The sequence below is a fragment of the Neofelis nebulosa genome, chromosome 7 (genome assembly GCF_028018385.1).
Source record: "Neofelis nebulosa isolate mNeoNeb1 chromosome 7, mNeoNeb1.pri, whole genome shotgun sequence".
NCBI lineage: Eukaryota > Metazoa > Chordata > Mammalia > Carnivora > Felidae > Neofelis > Neofelis nebulosa.
In genome coordinates this window covers 48,037,987-48,059,256 of record NC_080788.1, presented here as the reverse complement: position 1 = coordinate 48,059,256, position 21,270 = coordinate 48,037,987, and the positions used below count along the sequence as shown (strand labels likewise).

At 35.5% G+C, this 21,270-nt stretch overlaps 1 protein-coding gene across 12 annotated transcripts in view; it reads left to right on the top strand.

Annotated features, from left to right (window-relative positions):
* TCF12 (transcription factor 12) overlaps window positions 1-21,270 on the top strand; it is a 379,898-nt gene that overhangs the window by 251,596 nt on the left and 107,032 nt on the right. For all 12 annotated transcript variants that reach the window (XM_058737610.1, XM_058737609.1, XM_058737612.1 and 9 more), the window contains one exon: window positions 12,144-12,208. In XM_058737610.1, the coding sequence (XP_058593593.1) occupies window positions 12,144-12,208 (65 nt within the window). The remainder of the gene's footprint in view (window positions 1-12,143; window positions 12,209-21,270) is intronic.

The following is a 21,270-nucleotide window of genomic DNA, read 5'->3' as shown; positions in this document are numbered from 1 at the left end:
CAATGCCCATCACCCACCCCCCCATCAACCCTCAGTTCTCAGTATTTAAGTCTCTTATGGTTTGCCTCCCTCCCTCTCTGTAACTTCTTTTCCCGCCTTTCCCCTCCCCCTGGTCTTCTGTTAAGTTTCTCAGGATCCACATGAGTGAAAACATATGGTAACTGTCTTTCTCTGCCTGACTTATTTCACTTAGCATAATATCCTCCAGTTCCATCCACGTTGCTACAAATGGCCAGATTTCATTCTTTCTCATTGCCAAGTAGTATTCCTTTGTATATATAAACCACAATTTCTTTATCCATTCATCATTTGGTGGACATTTAGGCTCTTTACATAGTTTGGCTATTGTTGAAAGTGCTGCTATATACATTGGGGTACAAGTGCCCCTGTGCATCAACACTACTGTATTCCTTGGGTAAATTCCTAGCAGTGCTATTGTTGGGTCATAGAGTAGATCTATTTTTAATTTTTTGAGAAACCTCCACACTGTTTTCCAGAGCGGCTGCACCAGTTTGCATTCCCACCAACAGTGCAAGAGTGTTCCCATTTCTCCACATCCTCTCCAGCATCTGTAGTCTCCTGATTTGTTCACTTTAGCCACTCTGACCGGCATGAGGTGGTATCTCAGTATGGTTTTGATTTGAGTAATAACTAATATCTAATTAGGCCTTATCTTGTGTTTTCCATTTTTTCTAAGCACTTTGTCAGTACATTTTTATCCTCACAAAAAACCAGTGAAGTGAAACTGTTACTATCCCATTTCACACTTGAGGCAACTAAAGTACAGTGAGGTTAGAGAATAATCTATTTCAATGACTTCATTAAAATACAAAATAAAATACTATTTGTCTGAAAGCCAATATTACTCCAGAATGGGAATTTAAACCTACTTAGTCTACATCCAGAGTCTCTGTTCATAATCACTTCCCCATACCTCCTCCCTAAATTATTACAGTTTTTTTTTCTTTTCGTCAGTCTTTCTTCCTTCATTCCTCCCTTCCACAAATATTATATACAGCTCTTCTGTGACTTAAAATTGATTTGTGTAGCCATTTATAATGAGTTGATATGTAAAATATTTATTTTGATTTATGCCTGACTCACAAATTAATTTGGATTATAACTCATTGAGCACTTGAGGTCAGCCTTTACCTGTTTTCAAATTGCAAAGGTAGGATGGCAGTAAATTGCATGCAATACTGGAAGCCACTCAATGAAAACTGAGTGTGTTGGGGCACCTGGGTGGCTCCGTCGATTAAGCATCCAGCTCTTGATTCCAGCTAAGGTTGTGATCTCACGATTCATGAGATAAAGCCCCACATCAAATCTCCTGCTTGGGATATTCTCTCTGTCTCTCTCTCAAAATAAATAAACATTTTCAAAAAAGAAGAAAGGAAAACTAAATGTCTCATCAGTACCTATTATGTAGCAAGAATCATATGTAAATCTTAGCAGACCACAGAGGGAATTTAAGACTCCCTTTTGGCCATTTTCTCATCTGTTACAACAAAATAGAATCATCTTCTTTCATTTGCTCTGTATCTGTGTATTTTCTGTGGTGTGCAAAGTACTTACCTTTCTGCATTAGATAGGTGGAGGGTGTTGAGCTCCAATGAGAAATTTTATTAACATTCAGAGCTTTTCTTAATCTAAATAAAATAAAGTCTTGGTAACCCTAAGTATACTGACTTCAGTTTGTCATATTCAACATACCGTATTCACAGTAAAATATCTCTAGGTGTGCAGGATGGTTTAGTGTTGATCTGGCTGTATTTCATGGACGCAAGACACAAAAAAACTTCCATGGTCTTCTGCCATCTTGGCTCCTCCAGTAAAATACCTCAATGTATTAAACAAATGTATGATAAACTGCTTATACACATCATTTTTTAAACTGTACATTATTCCAGAAGTCCCTTTTTAAAGTTTGTTTTTAAATTCCAGTTCACATTTCTTTAAGTTTTTTTTTATTCCAATTAACATACAGTGTAATATTACTAGTTTCAGGTGTACAGTATAGTGATTAAAACTTGCATACATCACCTGGTGCTCATCACAAGTGCACTCCTTTATCCCTATCACCTGTTTAACCCATTTCCTACCCACCCCCCTTTCTGGTAACCATCTATCAGTTTGTTCTCTATAGTTGAGAGTCTGTTCCTTGGTTTGCCTCTCTTCTCTCCCCGCCTTTGCTCCTTTGTTTTCTATCCTAAATTCCACATTTGCGTGAAATCATATGGTATTTGTCGTTCTCTGACTGACTTACTTCGCTCAGCATAATACTCTCTAGCTCCTTGCTTGCCATTACAAATGACAAGATTTTATGCTTTTTTAATGGCTGAGTAGGATTCCATTGTATATATACACCACTTCTTCTTTATCCATTCGTCAACCAATGGACACTTGGGTTGTTTCCATATTTTACTATTGTAGATAATGCTGCTATAAACATTGGGGTGCATGTATCCTTTTGAATTAGTATTTTTGTATTCTCTGGGTAAATACCGAGTAATGCGATTGCTGGATTGAAGGGTAGTTCTATTTTTAACTTTTTGAGGAACCTCCATACTGTTTTCCACAGTGGCTGTCCAGTTTTCATTCCCACCAACAGTGCAAGAGGGTTTCCCTTTCTCCACATCCTCACCAACACCTGTTGTTTGTGTTGTTGAATTTACCCTTCCTGCAAAAATCTCTGTATTTTTTAGCAGTTTATCTTCTTCCTCCTACTACTGGTGGTTCACAGATCTACATTCTTTCAGAAGCAGAGTGCTTGATTAATAGCAAAATAGATGGGCATGCCAGTTTGATGGGATATTAAAACAGAAAAAGATATCCCAAATCAAATTTGCTCTACTCCACCCCATTCTCCAGGTGAAGAAACTGAGGCCTGGCGAGTTTAACAACTTACCTGTTTCAGACAGCTACTTCATAGCAGAGACAGGAATAGACCCTTCTGACTCTTCATTTCCATGCTTGTTTCATTTTACTACTCTGTTTCTGACTACATAGTTGGTGAATGGTAGCAGTTCCATTGATTAGTTCCTTTCTTTCTATTCCAGTTCTTGCTGTCAAGGGAAACTAGCCAATTAACAATCATTTATTATCCACTGTTTTAGAGCACAGTTTTCTTATACTGTCTGTGTCTGCATGTGGCTGTATGCCATAGATAGAGCCTTAGAGTAGAATCTGTCCCTGGCATGCAAACAAAACAAGTCTAGAATTCCAGACCAATGTTCCTAAACAAGTGGCATCTGCCTTCTAGTCCCCAAGTGCCGTAAAAAACAGACATTGACCTTGCGTGGTAAGGTCATGATTTAAATTAAACAGCCAAAATACAGAAAGTTGTGAGAAAAATCACAGGAATTAACAATGAGCTTAATATTCTGTTTATCATTGTATGATACAAGAAATTTCTGACAGAAGCATCTATATAAGGATTTGGTGGAAACAGTATGTCAGAATGAAGTATGATTACCAGGACCGTTTTGAAAATATGCCCCCCTCTCTTTCCCCAGCCAAATTATTTGTTGATATGAGTTTAACCTGATTTTCTTTTTTTTATTTTGGGAAAAGGGGAGTGGACTAAAATTAAGGTGTTGAAATTTGGCTCAGTTTAGTCCCTAGAAAGTTGTAAAACCTCAAATGAATATTTTGAAATCCTTTTTTATTTAAGAATGGGATAAAAATTAAGATACAAAAGTTTTTTGATTATTTTTAAAGAATATGCATTCACCATGTTTTATCATGAAATGCAGCCAAGGATGAAGAGATAATTCCTAGTTCTGTAATATTTCGGCTTGGTATAAAAATGAAATGAATTTGTTTCTAAGTTCTAAACAACATGTGGTTAGGGAAATAGGGAGACATTAAGTAAGAAAACACTTAAATTCTTAACCTAAGGAAAAGCAACAATGCAATACAGATGTAAATATGTGTTCAGGGACAATTTGAAAATATAATTATTGACTAAAATGTCTCAGAGAAGGGCCGTTTAGATTTTGAGCTACCTATAATGAATACCTTGTTACGTATTCCATATGTGGCAAAAGTGAACCATAAAATGACCCATAAAGTTTTGAAAGATTACTAAAATTGATCACAATCTTATTCTACTCTGTTTTTTCATTCCTAATTTCCAATCTACCTATCAACCACACTCCCTTATATAGAGTTATGCATTTTAATGTTCTCTCTGGGGATTCTCAGGGCTGAAAGGCAAACATACTGTTTTGTGTAAACCTTCTCATCCTTGTCTATTTGTATATATTTACTGTGTGAATCTGATTTTTAGGAAGGTGTGGAGAACATGGGGGAAAATAGCTGGACTGGTGAATGTTTGCATCCTGGTCTACTTCATCTCCGGTTTTAGTCTCAAGAAGTCATTTCTAAAGCCTATTCAAATTACGCAAATATGACTGTATGCTCTTACCAAGGATAATGAGATACTTTATTGGTACCTTAGCAGTTCTTCAGGAATTTTTGATTGGGAACCTGCTTACGGTTCTGATGCCTGTCACAGGAAGTTGGTGCAGAGTTAAGATTAAATAAGTGATGAGATAGAGGCTGGGTTAGAAAAGTGATTACAACTGGGAACTTGCTAATCACTGACCTCTATAGGGATCCTCTGGTTTATCACTAATCTCACTCACACTTGGCAGTTTCCTGTGCTGCTGCCTCATCATTCATAGCTGTGTGAGTAATTTGGCATGGAGTGAACAAGAAGAGGGCAGAGAGAGTCCGGCAGCTGTGCTTGTTGGCACTAGATATTTAAGTATCTTCAATGTAGCCAGCAGCGCACTTGGCACACATGTTAGCCAATAATACTTAAACAAATGGTTGTGAAAGAAAATAGGCATTTATGTTAAACGCCTCTGTCTCTCTCTTTTCTTTTCTTTAAAAAAATAATCTGTTAGTTTGAGATCCTTTCTAGATTTTTTGTGTGTAAGTTTGAGCTGACTGCTACCCACATGAAGTCAGTAATACCAGTAATTAACATTGGCCTCGGTTCTTTGAGACAAGAATTTCCAAATACTTTATAAGCATTAATTAAACTGTGCAGGCCTGTGTGAGGTACATGTTACTGAGCTGATTTTCCTAAAAGAGTGAGTGGGGACGTTGATATCAAATGACGTGTAACTTGCTTAGTTCACTCAGTACGAGAGAAGCAAGAGCCAAGAGATGAATCCAGTAACCAGAATCCTAAGTCTCTGCTCTGCTGTATACCAAATGGCATTACAGATTTCCCCACCTTATAGGATAGTGTGTTTTTATGTTTCTCTGAGTGGTTGGTGTGATGGAAATTGTATGAAACTTGTGGTAGTGTTCTTCTACAAAAGAAGAGGAAAAGCTTCTCCATCAGCAAAGAGGTTAGGTAAATAATGATTTTTCAAAGATACCTAAGCGGGGAGGAAGACAGTCTGCTCATAAAACTGTGATCATATTTAGATTTATGCCCAAATATTTAGATTGGCCTAAGTAGGGATTTCACATTGTTCCTCTGAAAACTAAATCTGGAAAAGTTCTCATGATTTGTATGTAATAAAATATTTCAGTTTGAAACATCCAAGGATTCTTTTTCTAGGTTAAGCCTTTATCTTTTAAGAAAAATCAGTCTAATTCTGCCCACTTAAAATATAGCTGGTGGGGTGAATTTGTATTTATGAGTGCAATTCAGTATGCCTTACAAAAATGAACATTGAAATAATACCGGCTTTCAGACAAATAGGGAAACTGTTCTGATTTGTGCCATTAACTCATGAAGTCAATATTTCTTAAATAGTATCTACTCATTAAAATTACTGAACTTCAGGTATTCACTAGACTGCTTCAGAAATAAATGCTGAGCTAGCTCTACCTTCCATAATATCTTTGTCCCTGGCCATTTCTTTATAAAAATGTTATTTTGAATTGGTAGGAATAGAGCATATAGGCCAGGAGTGTATTACAGGGAAGGCTTCTACAGCCAGTAGATTGAGATCTGTAGGAGATCTTGCAGTTTTACTGTCATATCTCATACCTGTTACCAGAGTCCTTCAATCACTCTTCGGCATTAGGAGTATTTCTAGTAGGAAGAAGAATACAACTAGCAGTGGTACCAGCAATGTAAGTAAAGCATGTTTCACACTGCCTTGCACATAATAACTAGTCCGCAAATGCTGGTTCCTGTCACCTTGCCTGCAGTAATCTGAAGACTCTGAGAGTGAAAGAGAGTGGAAGAGTCCTTGACTGCTGTGCACCCTAAGGAGGGTTCAGTACAGCAGCCAGGGAGTTCTTGAGCCAAAGTTGGTCAACATAGAAATGTATGTCCCCCAGGAAGAAGTGTGCTTTTCCCCCCTACATACTCTGTCAAAGCATGTTGATGGAAGCAAGTGGGCCTCACTGCAGAAGTTATCATTTCAGAGCATAGCAGCTGGATCTCTCAGTTATATTCCCGGAAGTAGGAGCTTTGCAAGGTGCTTTTTCATGGCTACCACTGCAATTAAATTTTTTAATTGTTTTAAATATATACACAAAAATAAATCTCTGCGTTGGCCCCAGCCTCCCGGGATGTTGTTACACACCTTCTGATCTTGTCCAACTTGTTCATTTTACAGACTAGGAAACTGAGACCCAGAAAAATGAAATGAGATCAGAATAAGTATTTTTCTAACAGGTATTTCAAGTTAAGGAAAACATTAACTTATGCCCTTTGTGAGAACTAAAAAGAACAGCAGTTACTTGTGAGTGAAGGCAGCGTAAGTGACCACGTTCTGTACCCAAAACCAATCCTTGGAGTAGTTGGGTTTTGCTGCCAATCATTTTGGGGATGATTTGTCATCCATCCCTCTTTTCAGCAGGAATAGATAGTGCCAAACCATTTCATTGGTAGAGGCTGCTTAGAGGGCTAAATAGAGAAAAATTTCTGTACTATATTTGGGCCCCACCAATTGCGTACATACATGAGCTGAATCTGGGAATTGTGTCCTGAACCTCCACCGAAGAACAGTGCAGTATAGTATTCTGTTAAGAATTTGGGGTCAGCCCTGTATTTAGGTTCTTTTGACTACTTAGTAATTCTGTGACCTTGGGCAAATTATTTCTCCTCATTAGTAAAATAGGGACTTAATAGTACCTGCCTCAGTGAGTTGGAAGAACTAAAGCCATCATTAGCTTTCATCTGGATTATTTCAGTACTTTCCTAATTTGTCTCCCTGCTTCCACTTGTTCCCCTACAGCTTGTTCTTCATAAGCAGCCATGATGATACTTTCAAGATGTAGATCATCTTTTCAGTAAACAGTTCTGAAGTCACTTGGATATCTCTGTGGAGAAAACATGTATCTTGACATCCCTCCACCACCACCAACATACACAAAAACCAAATTCAGGTTTAAATGTGAAAGATAAGCAGTAAAGCTTTTAGAAGAAAGCACAGAAAAATAAAAACAGATTTGTGACCTTGGAATAGGCAGAGATTTTTTAAACAGTACATATAAAAAAAATGGACAAATTAATCTACATTAAAATGAATTTGTTTATCCACAGACACCATTAAGAGGATGAAAATATTTACATAGAGACAATAAAACGTCTTGTATCAAAAATACTTGAGAAACTCCTACAGATCAGCAAGTAAATGACAATCCAGTAGGAAAAAGTAAACAAAATATTTGAATGACCATTTCATTATAAAATACCCAAATGTTCAGTAAACATGAACTCACTGTGATTTACTAGTAGTAACTTGGTTGCCAAAAGTGTCTCTTAAGTCTTCCACAGCATTAATAAATAAACCCACAATAAAAGAGCTAATTATTCCCCAAATCTCTTTACTAGTAAGAACACCAGGAATATTCTATAATTTTCTGCACACTAGTAATTTTACTATTGGAAATTCTGTTTTCTGAGACTTCTTCCTTATAACAAGGTAAAGGAACGCATGTCTTTACTTTTATCCTCTTCCTAAGTCTCTTCACTAGGACCAGATAGTGTAATTTTGATTCCATCTTAGCATGATAGTTCTGCAAATATAAAAAGTACAGAGACTGCGCTTCTTTCAGATTCTCTCCTCTCTAGGCTAACATCTCGGGGTTTTTTTTTAGCTGATCTGATGGTATGGATCCTTCACCATTCAAGGGAAATTAGATACATGCCAGTTACTAACAGTTCTTCAGCTGTGTTTAGTTGACATATATTAAAATTATCTACATACAGCTTTCATATATATTATTTAGCAGAAAACTGTAAAACGGTAGCCAAAAGTTGTTATTTGTCAGACACCTGAGATAAAATAGAGATTAATTTTAATTCATGAAAATAGTTCTTAAAAAAAGTAATTTTGAAAGAATTAAAGATAAATGTCTTCTAAATCTCAGACTGAGAGTATGCATTATTCTATTTCAAGTGCAACCAAATTTCTAAGTCCCTCAGAAATAATTAGTTCCTAATAAATGAAAGGTGAAATAAAAATGTATTTACATTTCAAAATCTCATTTGAATAGGTTAAGTATCATTTTAAAAACAAGCTATCAGCTTTCCATCTCAGAAGAAACTTCTCTGTAATGGTTTTAGCTTATGTTAAATTAGTTTTCATTCTCTCTGATTTGAATATCCTTGTGAAAGGAAGAAGTTTAGGAATTTTAATAGGCACAGAAAAGTAGGTTTAAAAGCTTACATATTCTTAAATAATATAACAGGTAGCCTCCACACAGATAATTAAAATTATACTTGAAAACTGTACTTTATTAAAAGCAGAGCTAATATTGATCTCTTACTTTGTTTCCTTTTCTTCCCAACAGTTGGGGGGGAATCTAGTACCTTTGAAAGTAAAAATATAATAGGCCTTAACTTGTTCTTGAGCTTTAAGTCTTTCTTAGTTGTTTAAATAGTATTTCAGGAAGAGGAATTTGTAAGGTAGGAAGGGCCTATTGAGTATTTCAGCCAATAATTACTTGGTGGTATATTGTGGTAAAAGACAAGCATTGTTTTGTTTTTTTAACTCTGTGGTATTTGTTTAAAATGTTAATAAGTCAGGTCACCTGGGTGGCTCAGTCCTTTGAGCTTTGGCTCAGGTCATGATCTCTTGCCATTCATGAGTTCACATTGGGCTTGCTGCTGTCAGCCTACCAGTCAGTGCAGAGCCTACTCCAGATCCTCTGTCCCCCTCTCTCTGCCCCTCCCCCACTTGCACTCTCAAAAATAAACATTAAAAAATAATAATTAAAATGTTAATATAGTCTCCCATTTCTGTTCTGCCAAGTATATGGTACATGATTTGTTTTCAAAAGCAGTATTTTCTTGGGGTGCCTGGGTGGCTCAGTTGGTTTCAGCTCAGGTCATGATCTCACACTTTATGGATTCAAGCCCTGCATTGGGCTTCTTGCTGACAGTGTGGAGCCTGCTTGCGATTCTCTCTCTTTCTGCCCCTCCCCTACCCATGCTCTCTCTTTTTCAAAATAAATAAATAAACTTTTTAAAAAATGGTATGTACTGAGAGTGATTTTTATTATCTCATAAACGTGTTTATTTGATTAATAAAGTAATACCTCCAAACCAGAAATGTGTGCTGTTCTTTATTTTACCTCAGTAATCTCTCTGCCAGTCATTCTGAGTAGGCATTTCCCTTCAGTCTCTGCCATGTTCTTGGTCCAGCAGGGTTTCTGATCCATTTTGATGAGACACAGGAATGGTGTGTGTGTCACAGTTGCAAAAGTACAATCTTTTTGTGGTTTTGTAAGGTCAGATTCCAAGAGTAGAAGAGTAGAGTCCAAAACCCCTGTGTATCATCTGGACTCCTACAAGCGGTCTTGCTTGTGAAGGATAGATCCTCAGAGAGTTAACAGTTTTTTTTCCATTTTATTCCATATGTATATTTTGCAAATTAAAGCACTTTATGTAGAACATATTGCTTTATGGTGAGACTATGAGACAAATAGACTACATTAATTAACCTTTTCTCATAAATCTGCATTTTTATGTGTTAGCATTACTTCACCTGAAATATGTGCTTCATCACTAATAGCCAGTAAGTGCTTTTTAAGACATGTGCTATAATGTCTAATGGGCTCTGAAATTATACTCTGAGTTATTACTGTATTTTCTAATAGCTAGCTTTGTTATTACAAGGATTATTTTCTATATCTAACAGGTCAGTACATACTAAATTTAGAGTTGTATGATTTTACATCATTTGGCCAGTGTGGCATGTATATGGCAATGAAATTAATCAGATATTAGTACATATATCTTAAAGTTTTTTTAAATTATGTGCACCATATCAGTACATAATTTTGAGCATCCCATCTATGTGTGGAGTTTTTAAGTTAATAAACTATACATTTTTATATAATGACAAGCTAATAACTCCGTAGTATACAATTATGAGGAAGTTCATATAGCCTCAGTAATTTCATTTGTTTTTGAGAGAGAGGGTGCAAGCGGGGGAGGGGCAGAGAGAGAGAGAGGGAGAGAGAGAGAGAGAAGATCCCAAGCAGGCTCTGCCCGCTGATAGCAGAGAGCCTGATGTGGTGCTCAAACTCACGAACCGTGAGATCATGACCTGAGCCAAAATCAGATGCTTAACCGACTGAGCACCCAGGCACCCCTAGCCTTAGTAATTTAAAAAATTTTGGAAAACTGGTCAGATTTAGTTATATTGTTACTGTTTTTACTTTGGAATGGAGAAAAACAATTAGCTCTGCCATTGTCATTGTTTATTTGTGTCTCCATCTTTGATACTAACATCAAAGTGTGATCCTTACAGAAATCTTTTTTTTTAAGATTTTTATTCTTATTTTTTTTAAGTTTATTTTTGAGAGAGACAGCACACGAGTGGGGGAGGGGCAGAGAGCAAGTGAGAGAGTGAGTGTGAGAGAGAGAGAATCCCAGGCAGGCTCCTCACTGCCACTGCAGACCCCAGTGCAGGGCTTGAACCCACAAACCACGAGATCATGTCCTGAGCCAAAGTCAAATGCTTAACTGACTGAGCCACCCAGATGCCCCCTTACAGAAATCTGTTTAAGCAACATGTCTGTGAGAGACTCTTTAGTTAAAATCTGTAATATTTGTAAATTTACTGTATTGAACATAAACTCTGGTGTATTGAAAAGCAAATAAGAACTTCTTTCAGTATCAGTACTGCCTACTCTTCCTCTACAACCAGTGCATACCACTTCTAACACTTAACCATCCAACTTTTGAACTATAGAGTCTCAGAAAGAATTTGTACACATTTCTGTAAAGGGTATAAATTCGCATGATGACATCAGATAATAGTAAGGCAACACCTGTAAAGTTGAAAGTGTGCATTCTTTAATCCAGCAGCTCCACTTCTCCGTGTCTATCCTAGAGAAAGTCTTATGTGTACATATGCACATGTGCAAGGCTATTTGTTTTACCATCCTGATAGCAAAAAAGCTAAATCTCTTTCTCAGTAGGGGAATAGATTAACTGTGGTTATGTTTGCATAATAGGACATTTTATAGCAGTAAAAATGAATATACCAGGTGTCTATTTTCCGCATGTATCATAAGAGCATACTATTGCATGGAAATGCAGATTTCAAAAGGAATAGATACTATATAATCCCATCTTTAAATGTATTAAAGATACACACAAAATAAATGTTTTAAATATAGACAGTAACATATATTGTTTGAGTACATAAAAATATGTTAACAGTTTCAAAATATGCGGGGGGGGGGGGGGGGGGATCATATACACTAACCTTTTGATGATGGTTACCTTGGGGTCTGAGTTAAGAATTTGAACTGTGTCTACACTGTTTCAATTTCTGAGAAAGAGAGAAGAGGAGGAGAAATGTTCACTTTGAAGCAAATACGGGAAAACGTTATTCTCTCTACCAAGTACATGGATCATACTGTTGGCTATATAGATATCTATTCTTTTCCATTTTTTTGAATATTTTTTCATTGTTTCACAGCAGAAAGTATTCAATAAAATACATGCTATTTTACAAAAATCAGAATTTTTTAAACTGGAATGATAGTAAGCTTTTTAAATTTTATTTATTGGATTTTGTCTTATTGTTTCTGATTTGTTCTCTGTACTTCCAAATCACAGTATAGTTACTATGAACGGTCTAGAAGTTGAATTGATTGTCATTAAGTGAGGATTTTTGTATACAGTTATATTTTTTGTTTTATAGGAAAAACGTCAGAGAGAGGCTCATTTTCCCTGTACAGCAGAGACACCGGATTACCAGGCTGTCAAGTAAGTTTAATAAATACAAAAGTGAGATCATTTTTAACACACAAATAAGAACTTTAATAGAGGAGGTAGAAATTTATCTGATTTATTTCACTATTATACCTTTAATTTGTGACTAAATGTGCTAAGATTTTAGTAACTAAACATATTTTCTTCTCCCTCCACTTAAAATGGTTTCTGTTCTCCAGTTCACTAGACTGTCTCTGTCATCAGAGATTTTCACACTCACCTCCATTTTAAGTGGAAGCAAAGCAAGTTATCCTCCTACCCTTTTACAAAATGCTTATCACTTCTGAAAATGAATTTGCATATGTCCTCATAAAAAGAACAGAGTTGCTGACATAATTATGTGAAGAACCTACGTTTGCTCTGTGTAGCTTTTCTATCCTGTAATGTTAAACTTATTGTTCTGAGTATTTTCATTTCAGTCCTATACTCCAACCAATTCTTTAAGCTTCCAAAAGTATCTTTGACTTGGAAATGTTGTTTCAACTCTTCACATTCCTTTAGCATATTGCATTTTTACTAATGGCCATCTTCTCTGCTTCCCTGCCCCCCCCCCCCCAATCTTTAGAGAGAATCCTGAATACTTAATTCACCTGTAGATTACCATCAGGATCAACCTAAAACAAAAGAAAGGAAAGGCAGAATGTAGGAAATTTGTTTTCTGCTGTTCACATGCCTTTCATGAGTTCCACCCTAATTTCAGACATGGGCATATGAGCCAGTTTTAACTCTCATTCTAACAATACTTTCCCATTTAATACATACTACATAATTGTGCCATTCAGATTCAGAAGACCTAGGTTGAAATCCCATCGTTAGAAGTTATTGACCTATAGTCCTAAGACAAGTCTTTTAACCTTAAATCCTATCTCTGTGTTGATTTCCTCACTTGAGAAACAGAATTAGCATTTTGCTTCCACCTACTTTGTAGGTCTCTGAAGGTTAAATTCCATGTACTTGTGAAAGCATTTAATAAAATAAATGCACATTTAACAATTTTTCTATTCATATAACCTATAAAACCTATTTTGGTGTTTTTTTTAATTTTTGTATTATTTATTCAAGTCATTATATTCACTATCCCATCAGAAAAGATCATTATTGGGGCGCCTGGGTGGCTCAGTCTCTTGGGCGTCTGACTTTGGCTCAGGTCATGATCTCACAGTCCGTGAGTTTGAGCCCCGCATCGGGCTCTGTGCTGACAGCTCGGAGCCAGGACCCTGCTTCGGATTCTGTGTCTCCTCTCACCATCCCTCCCCAACTTGTGCTCTGTCTCTCAAAAATAAATAAATGTAAAAAACAAATTTTTTTTAAGGAAAAGGTCATTATTGCTGTTCCTTGAAATGTGCCTTATTAAATCTCTTGGAGTTCTCACTTGGCTTTGGGAAGTGAGAGAAGATCCTTAGCACAACCCTATTGCAAGCTGGATAACTCATAACCCCAGTGATTCTTTCCTCCTTTATCCTCACTAATCTCTGTATATAGATTGGAAAGTGTATGTGTGAGGAGGGAGCATGCATGTAAGAGTGCACATGGATAAATGCTAGAGCACAGAATGAGTTGAAACAGTGCCCAGTAGTGGCTAAGCCAGCTAGAAGACTTTACTGTACTATGGTGACTTGCATTGATTTTCTTTGGTATGTTAAATCATCCTTGCATTCCTGAGATAAACTTTACAAAAGCTATTTTGAATCCTTAATATTTTTAAGAGACCAAAAGGTTTGAGAGCCACGGGTCTAATGTTAGCACTATTGCTAAACCTAAGGTAAAAAAATGATTCTAAGCTCTTTGAAATTACAGCTGTATCTAATAAATCAGTTAATGCTTACACTAAATGAGTTTCCACTTACATTTTTTATACTCCCTTTGCAAAGGTAGTGGTATTTAGTTAGGATTAGTGGTAAGCTCTATTTATATAATTCTCCAATTTTGCAAAGATGAATCTTAACAGTTTTTCCAAAGATGAATATGTTTATACCAGATTTAATTCCTTTTTTTCACAGTTTCTATTTTTATTTTAATTCCATTATAGTTAACATACAGTGTTATATTAGCTTCATGTATACAACACCAGATTTAATTCTCATATCAGAAAACATTTACTTTAAACCTGGATGCATAACACTGTAATAACAGTTGCTACCATTTACTGAGAACTAGCTGAGCCAGGAATTGAATTAAACATGATCATATTTGGGTCACCTGGGTGGCTCAGTCAGTTGAGCATCTGATTCTTGGTGTTGGCCCAGGTCGTGATCCCAGGGTCATGAGATCAAGCCCCACGTTGGGCTCTGTGCTAAGCATGGAGCTTGCTTAGAATTCTCTCTCTCCCTCTGCCCCTCTACCCCGCTCTTCTAAACAAAATTAAAATGAAAAAAAAAAACTTTAAACATTATCATGTTTAATCCTTTTAACAGCACCTGTTTTTCAGACTGAAAAATGGATGTTCTCCAGAGGTTTTAAGTAATTTGCTCAAAACTGTGCATCTAGCAAGTGGTAAACCTTCTAAACACACGGTTGATGCTGTTACAGTGTCAGATTCCTAGTCTGTGCCCTTACTATTCTTTCACTTAATTTGTTTGACCAAGGAAGGCTCTGGGAATTAATATTTTAAGCAAGTGCTAATTCACATGGACTGGGGATTATACTTTGAGAAACCAAGTTCTCTACATGCCAAATATAAACATATAGAGAGTATAAAAAAAGGAAGAAGCCATAAGATTACTGCTTAACAATTTTTTATAGCATTTTGGAGAGATCAGGCAGGCCTATGGAAAAGAGAAACAAGTTTACTGGAATGTATGAAATGTAAAATAGCAATATTGCTATGTACAAGAAATTTAAAGATATTCAAGTGAGGGGAAGATTTGTTGGTAAAGAATGCACAGAAGCAATGTATGAACCACAAAGAGGAAGCCCAAAATTCAGCAGAGAGGAGAGATTTTACTGCAGCAGAAACATCAGTGAAGACAGGAGGACTTTTAAAACAAGTGAAAGAATTCCTTGCTGTGAAAGGAAAAATACTTTGCTATTTATTACTGTTACTTAGCTCTGCCTATGTTGCAGTTGCTAGACAAAATTATAATGGATGGCACCAGCTGATCTGAGGCCTAAATATTAAACTTAGGATATTCAAGAGTTAAAAAATATCTGTCACTACTATTCAAAGAAAAACCTATATCCCAAACAGTATTTGTTATCATGGGTCAAAGAAGACAAAAATACAGTAAAAAATTGGCTGTCATTTTGTCTTGCCTATTCACAAGTAACATAAAAATCTTAACCATGCAATGATAATAGAAGGAAATGTAAACAGTGACTGCAAAATTATATCCAAACACCACTTTGAAACCATTTTTCTTCAGCATATTCCCCAAGGAAACATTTAACTCTGCTATTAATGTACATAAAATGCTGCTGACATTCTGCAAAATTCAGTCTAATTTAATAATGCCTGATGGGCCTTGCTTCATGTTAAGATGATGTAATAATATGTTGCTAAATGAGTCTCCTCATATTACCTTCATGGCAGTCCCATAACTGATGAGCCATTAAAAAGAAACTGGTGTAGCCGTTTTACTGGAAACAATGATAGATCATTCTGCAATCGAATTTTTTTAATTGATTCAACACAGAACATAGAAGCCAACATCTTTTCTAACAATAAGGATAATTCTTCACCATGATATGAAAAATCCTTTTATCATCACAACAGTTTTTCACTAATGTGAACAAACATGTATCCAAGTAGTTTGTATAAGTTTTTCTTCAAATGTTCAAACCTAAAAGAGGCAGGGTCCTGGTTTTATCCAAGAAGATTTAAGTTTCATCAGTGTTCAGGTATCACATGCCTGAGAAAATGACAGCTTTAAAAACACAGCATTTAGTTATTTGGAAATTTACCCTTACCATTTGCTTCTTAACCATCCTCTTTTTTCATTATCACCAGTGTCATTATATACAGCTATTTGATAATGATAAAATTATAAAAGTCAATGCATCAGGAAGATATAACAATGATAAAGGTATATACCTAATTACAGAGCTTTAAAATAAGTGAAACAAAATTTGATAGAATTAAAGAGAAATAAACAAATTCAAAATTAGAGTTAATGGTTTGAATACCTATATTTCTCAGTAACTGACAAAATACACAAAAACTTAGTTCACTTGGTATCAACTACCTTGACCTCATTGATATTTATAAAACTCTGTTCCCAACAATTGAAGAATCTAAATGCCTTTCTAGGGTACATGTTATATTTAACAGGATTGAACCATGTGCTGATCTATAAAACTATAGATTGGAAATTTTTGAAAGTAATGCAGTATATTATCTGACCAGAAGTAATTAAATTATGTTAGTAAGATACTTAGAGAAACATCAAATATTTTGAAATTAAACAACCTATGTCTAAATAATCTGTGGTTTGAAAAATCATAAGGGAATTTAGAAACTATTTCTAACTAATTATAATGAAATATGATATAACAAAATGTGTTGGTACAGCTAAAACTGCCTAGAAAAAAAAAAGTATAGCTTTAGATGCTTGTATTCAAAAAGATCTGTAGTGTACAGCCTGAGTTTCTGCCCTAGGAAGCTAGAAAAACAAGCACAAAGTAAGTAGTAGGGGGAAATAATACTAAAAAGAGCAAAAATTGATGTAATATTACAAAAATAATAGAAAAAATAACAAAGCCAGAATTTGGTTATTTGAAAAGATCCATAAAATTAGTAACTCCTAGCTAAGCTGATTAAGATAAAATGGGAGAGGGAAGAAAGGGAAAGAACACAATTTACCAGTATTTGGAATGGAAGGGACGTTATCATTGTAAACTATGTATACATGAAAAACATAATAAAGAAATATTGTGAATAACTCAGTTCAGTACATTTGACAACTTAGGTGAGATAAATTTGGAGAAATACTTACAAAAGGGACAAGATGAAACAAAGTCTGAATAACCCTGTATCTACTAATGAAAATAAGTTCATCTCAAAAACCCACAAAGAGTGATGAGCGCTGGGTGTCCTATGGAAGTGTTGAATCACTATATTGTATGCCAAAACTAACAAAACGCTATGTGTTAACTATACTGGAATTAAAGTAAAATAAAATATAAAAAAAGAGGGGGATGTAAAAGTTGTTTGTAAGAGAGAAAAAAAAACCCCACAAAGAAAGCTTGAAGGTCATGGTTTCATTGGTGAATTCTTTCAAATGCACAGGGAAAAATACAATACTAACCTTATACAAACTGTTTTAGGAAACAGAAGGAGGGAACACTTTACAGCTCATTTTATGAAGTGAATAATAAAACCGCACATGTAATGTTTGGCTTAACATTTGAAAATTAGTTTCGTTTGACACATTAACAGAATGAAGGAGAAAAACAATGTGATTGTTTCCATAGATGTAGAATAGTTATTCAGCAAAAATGAAATGTTCATGATAAAACCTCACAACAAACTAAGCATAGAAAGCAGCTTCCTCACTTTGATAAAAGGTATACATGAATGATTTATATCTAACAGCATACTGAATAGTGAAAGACTATATATACCTCTACCTCCCACTCCCCTTCCCCTCAAGTTAGGAAGAAGGTAAGAATTTCTATTTTCCTGACCTAAATTTTATGTCCTGGCCAGTGTAATAAGGCAATTAAAAACAACAACAACAAAAAAGACAATTTGAAAGAATAAGCTGAATTTGCAGATGACATGTTTGTGTACATGAGAAGTCCAGTGGAATCCTCAAGGAAACTTGTAGAACTAATAATCCTTTAGCTTTGTCACAGGATACAAAGTCAATCTAAAAATATAATTATATTTCTACATACTACCAATGAACAGTTAGAAAATGAAACTAACCAAAAAGTACTATCTATATCAAAAAAGCATAAAATACTGAGAGATACACTTAAGAGATTATAAGACTTCAACAATGAAAACTGTAAAATATTGCTGGGAGAAATCAAAGAGGATCTAAATAAATAGAGAGATATGCCATGTTCATGAATTGGAAGACTCATTATCATTTAGATGTCAGTCCCAGGCTTTTTTTTTTAGACATTGACAAAATCATTTAAACGTTCATTTGGAAAGTCTTAGGATTCAAAGAAACAAAAAAAATCTTCAAAAAGAAAAGAAGAGGGTCTTGGTACCTGACTTCAAGACTTACTATTTTAAGCAACACTAATCAAGGCAGTGTAGTATTCATATAAAGATTGACAGATCATGAACAGAATAAAGTCCAGAAAGCGACCCATACCTTCTATGGCAGATGATGTTTGATACGAGCACCCAGCAACTTAAAAAAAAAAAAAAAAAATCTCTTTAACATATGGGTGCTGGAACAACTGAATTACCAGTATGAGAAGGGAAAAAAAAACTTCAATCCTTATCTTACACCATATACAGACAAATTTGAGATAGATCATGGACTTAAATATGAAAGCTAAAATAATAAAGCTGCTAGGGAAAAAAATAGATGAATATCTTTGCTGCTTACAAAACAAATTTCATAAGGAACACATAAGCATAAAACATGAAAGAAAAACTGATGAATTGAACTTACTCAAAATTAAAAACTTATGCTTATCTGATACTCTATATGGAAAACCCAAAAGATTCCACCAAAAAACTGCTAGAAATGATCCATGAATTCAGCAAAGTCGCAGGATATAAAATCAAAGCACAGAAATCGGTTGCATTCCTACACACCAATAACAAAACAACAGAAAGAGAAATCAAGGAATCAACCCCATTTACAATTGCACCAAACCATAAAATACTTAGGAATAAATCTAACCAAAGAGGTGAAAAATCTATACATTGAAAACTATAGAAAGCTTATGAAAGAAATTGAAGAAGACACAAAAAAAATGGAAAAAGATTCCATGCTCCTAGATAGGAAGAACAAATACTGTTAAAATGTCAATACTAACCAAAGGAATCTACATATTCAGTGCAATCCCTATCAAAATAACACCAGCATTCTTCACAGAGCTAGAAAAAACAAACCTAAAATTTGTATGGAACCAGAAAAGACCCCAAATAGCCAAGGCAATCTTGAAAAAGAAAACCAAAGTTGGAGGCATCACAATCCCAGACTTTAAGCTATATTACAAAGCTTTAATCATCAAGAGTATGGTACTGGCACAAAAACAGACATTCTGATCAATGGAACAGAATAGAGAACCCAGAAATGGACCCACAAACATATGGCCAACTAATCGTTGACAAAGCAGATAAGAATATCCAATGGAATAAGGACAGTCTCTTCAGCAAGTGGTGCTGGGAAAACTGGACAGCAACATGCAGAAAAATGAACCTGGACCACTTTCTTACACCATACACAAAAATAAACTCAAAATGGATGAAAGTCCTAAATGTAAGACAGGAAGCCATCAAAAACCTCTTTGACCTTGGCCGCAGCAACTTCTAACTCAGCAGGTCTTTGGAGGCAAGGGAAACAAAAGCAAAAATGAACTATTGGGGCCTCATCAAAAGAGCTTCTGCACAGCGAAGGAAACAATCAGCAAAACTAAAAGGCAACCAACATAATGGGAGAAGATATTTGCAAATGACATATCAGATAAAGGGTTAGTATCCAAAATCTGTAAACAATTTATCAAACTCAACATGCAAAAAACGAATAATCCAGTGAAGAAATGGGCAAAAGACATAGACACTTCTCCAAAGAAGATATCCATGTGGCCAACCAGCACATGAAAAAATGCTCCACATCACTCATCATCAGGGAAATACAAATCAAAACCACAATGAGATACCACCTCACACCTGTCAGAATCGCCAACATTAACAACTCAGGCAACTACAGATGCTGGCGAGGATGCGGAGAAAGAGGATCTCTTTTGCACTGCTGGTGGGAATGCAAACTGGTGCAACCACTCTGGAAAACAGTATGAGGGTTCCTCAAAAAATTAAAAATAGAACTACCCTATGACCCAGCAATTGCATTTCTAGGGTTTATCCAAGGGATACAGGTATGCTGTTTTGAAGGGGCACATGCACGCCAATGTTTATAGCAGTGCTATCAACAACAGCCAAAGTATGGAAAGAGCCCAAATGTCCATCGATGGATGAATGGATAAAGAAGATGTGGTAAATATACACAATGGAGTATTACTAGGCATTAAAAAGAATGAAATCTTGCCATTTGCAACTATGTGGATGGAACTAGAGGGTATTATGCTAAGCAAAATTAGTCCGAGAAAGACAAATATCATATGACTTCACTCATATGAGGACTTTAAGATAGAAAACAGATGAACATAAGGGAAGAGAAGAAATAAATAATATAAAGACAGGGAGGGGGACGAAACATAAGAGATTCTTAAATATGGAGAATAGAGGGTTGCTGGAGGGGTTTTGGTAGAGGGGATGGGCTAAATGGGTTAGGGGCATTAAGGAATCTACTCCTGAAATCATTGTTACATTATATGCTAACTAACTTGGATGTAAATTAAGAAACACAACAGTAGCAACAACAAAAACAGCAGCATCTTAAACTCACCAAGTTATGCACATTAAATATGTATAGACTTTTGTATGTCAATCATTCGTCAATAAAGTGGTTTAAAAAAAAACTTACACTCATCAAGAAAATGAAAAGAGGAGCCACAGATGGGGAGAAGGTATTTGCAACACCTGTCTGACAAATACAATGATCTCTGACTACTCAATAATAAAAAGCAACCCATTTTTTTTAAATAAGCAAAACACTTGAGCAGACACTTCACATAAGAAGATATACAAATGGGTAATCAATACATTAAAAAAGTTTCACATTATGAGCTATTAGGCCCATGAAAATTAAAACCAGAGTTACATATTAGTACAGGGCTAACCAGAATACCTAAATTAGAAAGATGATACATTGCTAGTGGGATTGTAAAATGGTTACAATGACTTTAAAAAACTGGCAGTTAAGAAAGTTAAATATGTATCTGCCCCATGACTCAGCTGTTTTACTCTGAGGTATTTATCCAAGATAAGTGAAAACATTGTTCACAAAAAGCTTTCTTCTCAAAAATGT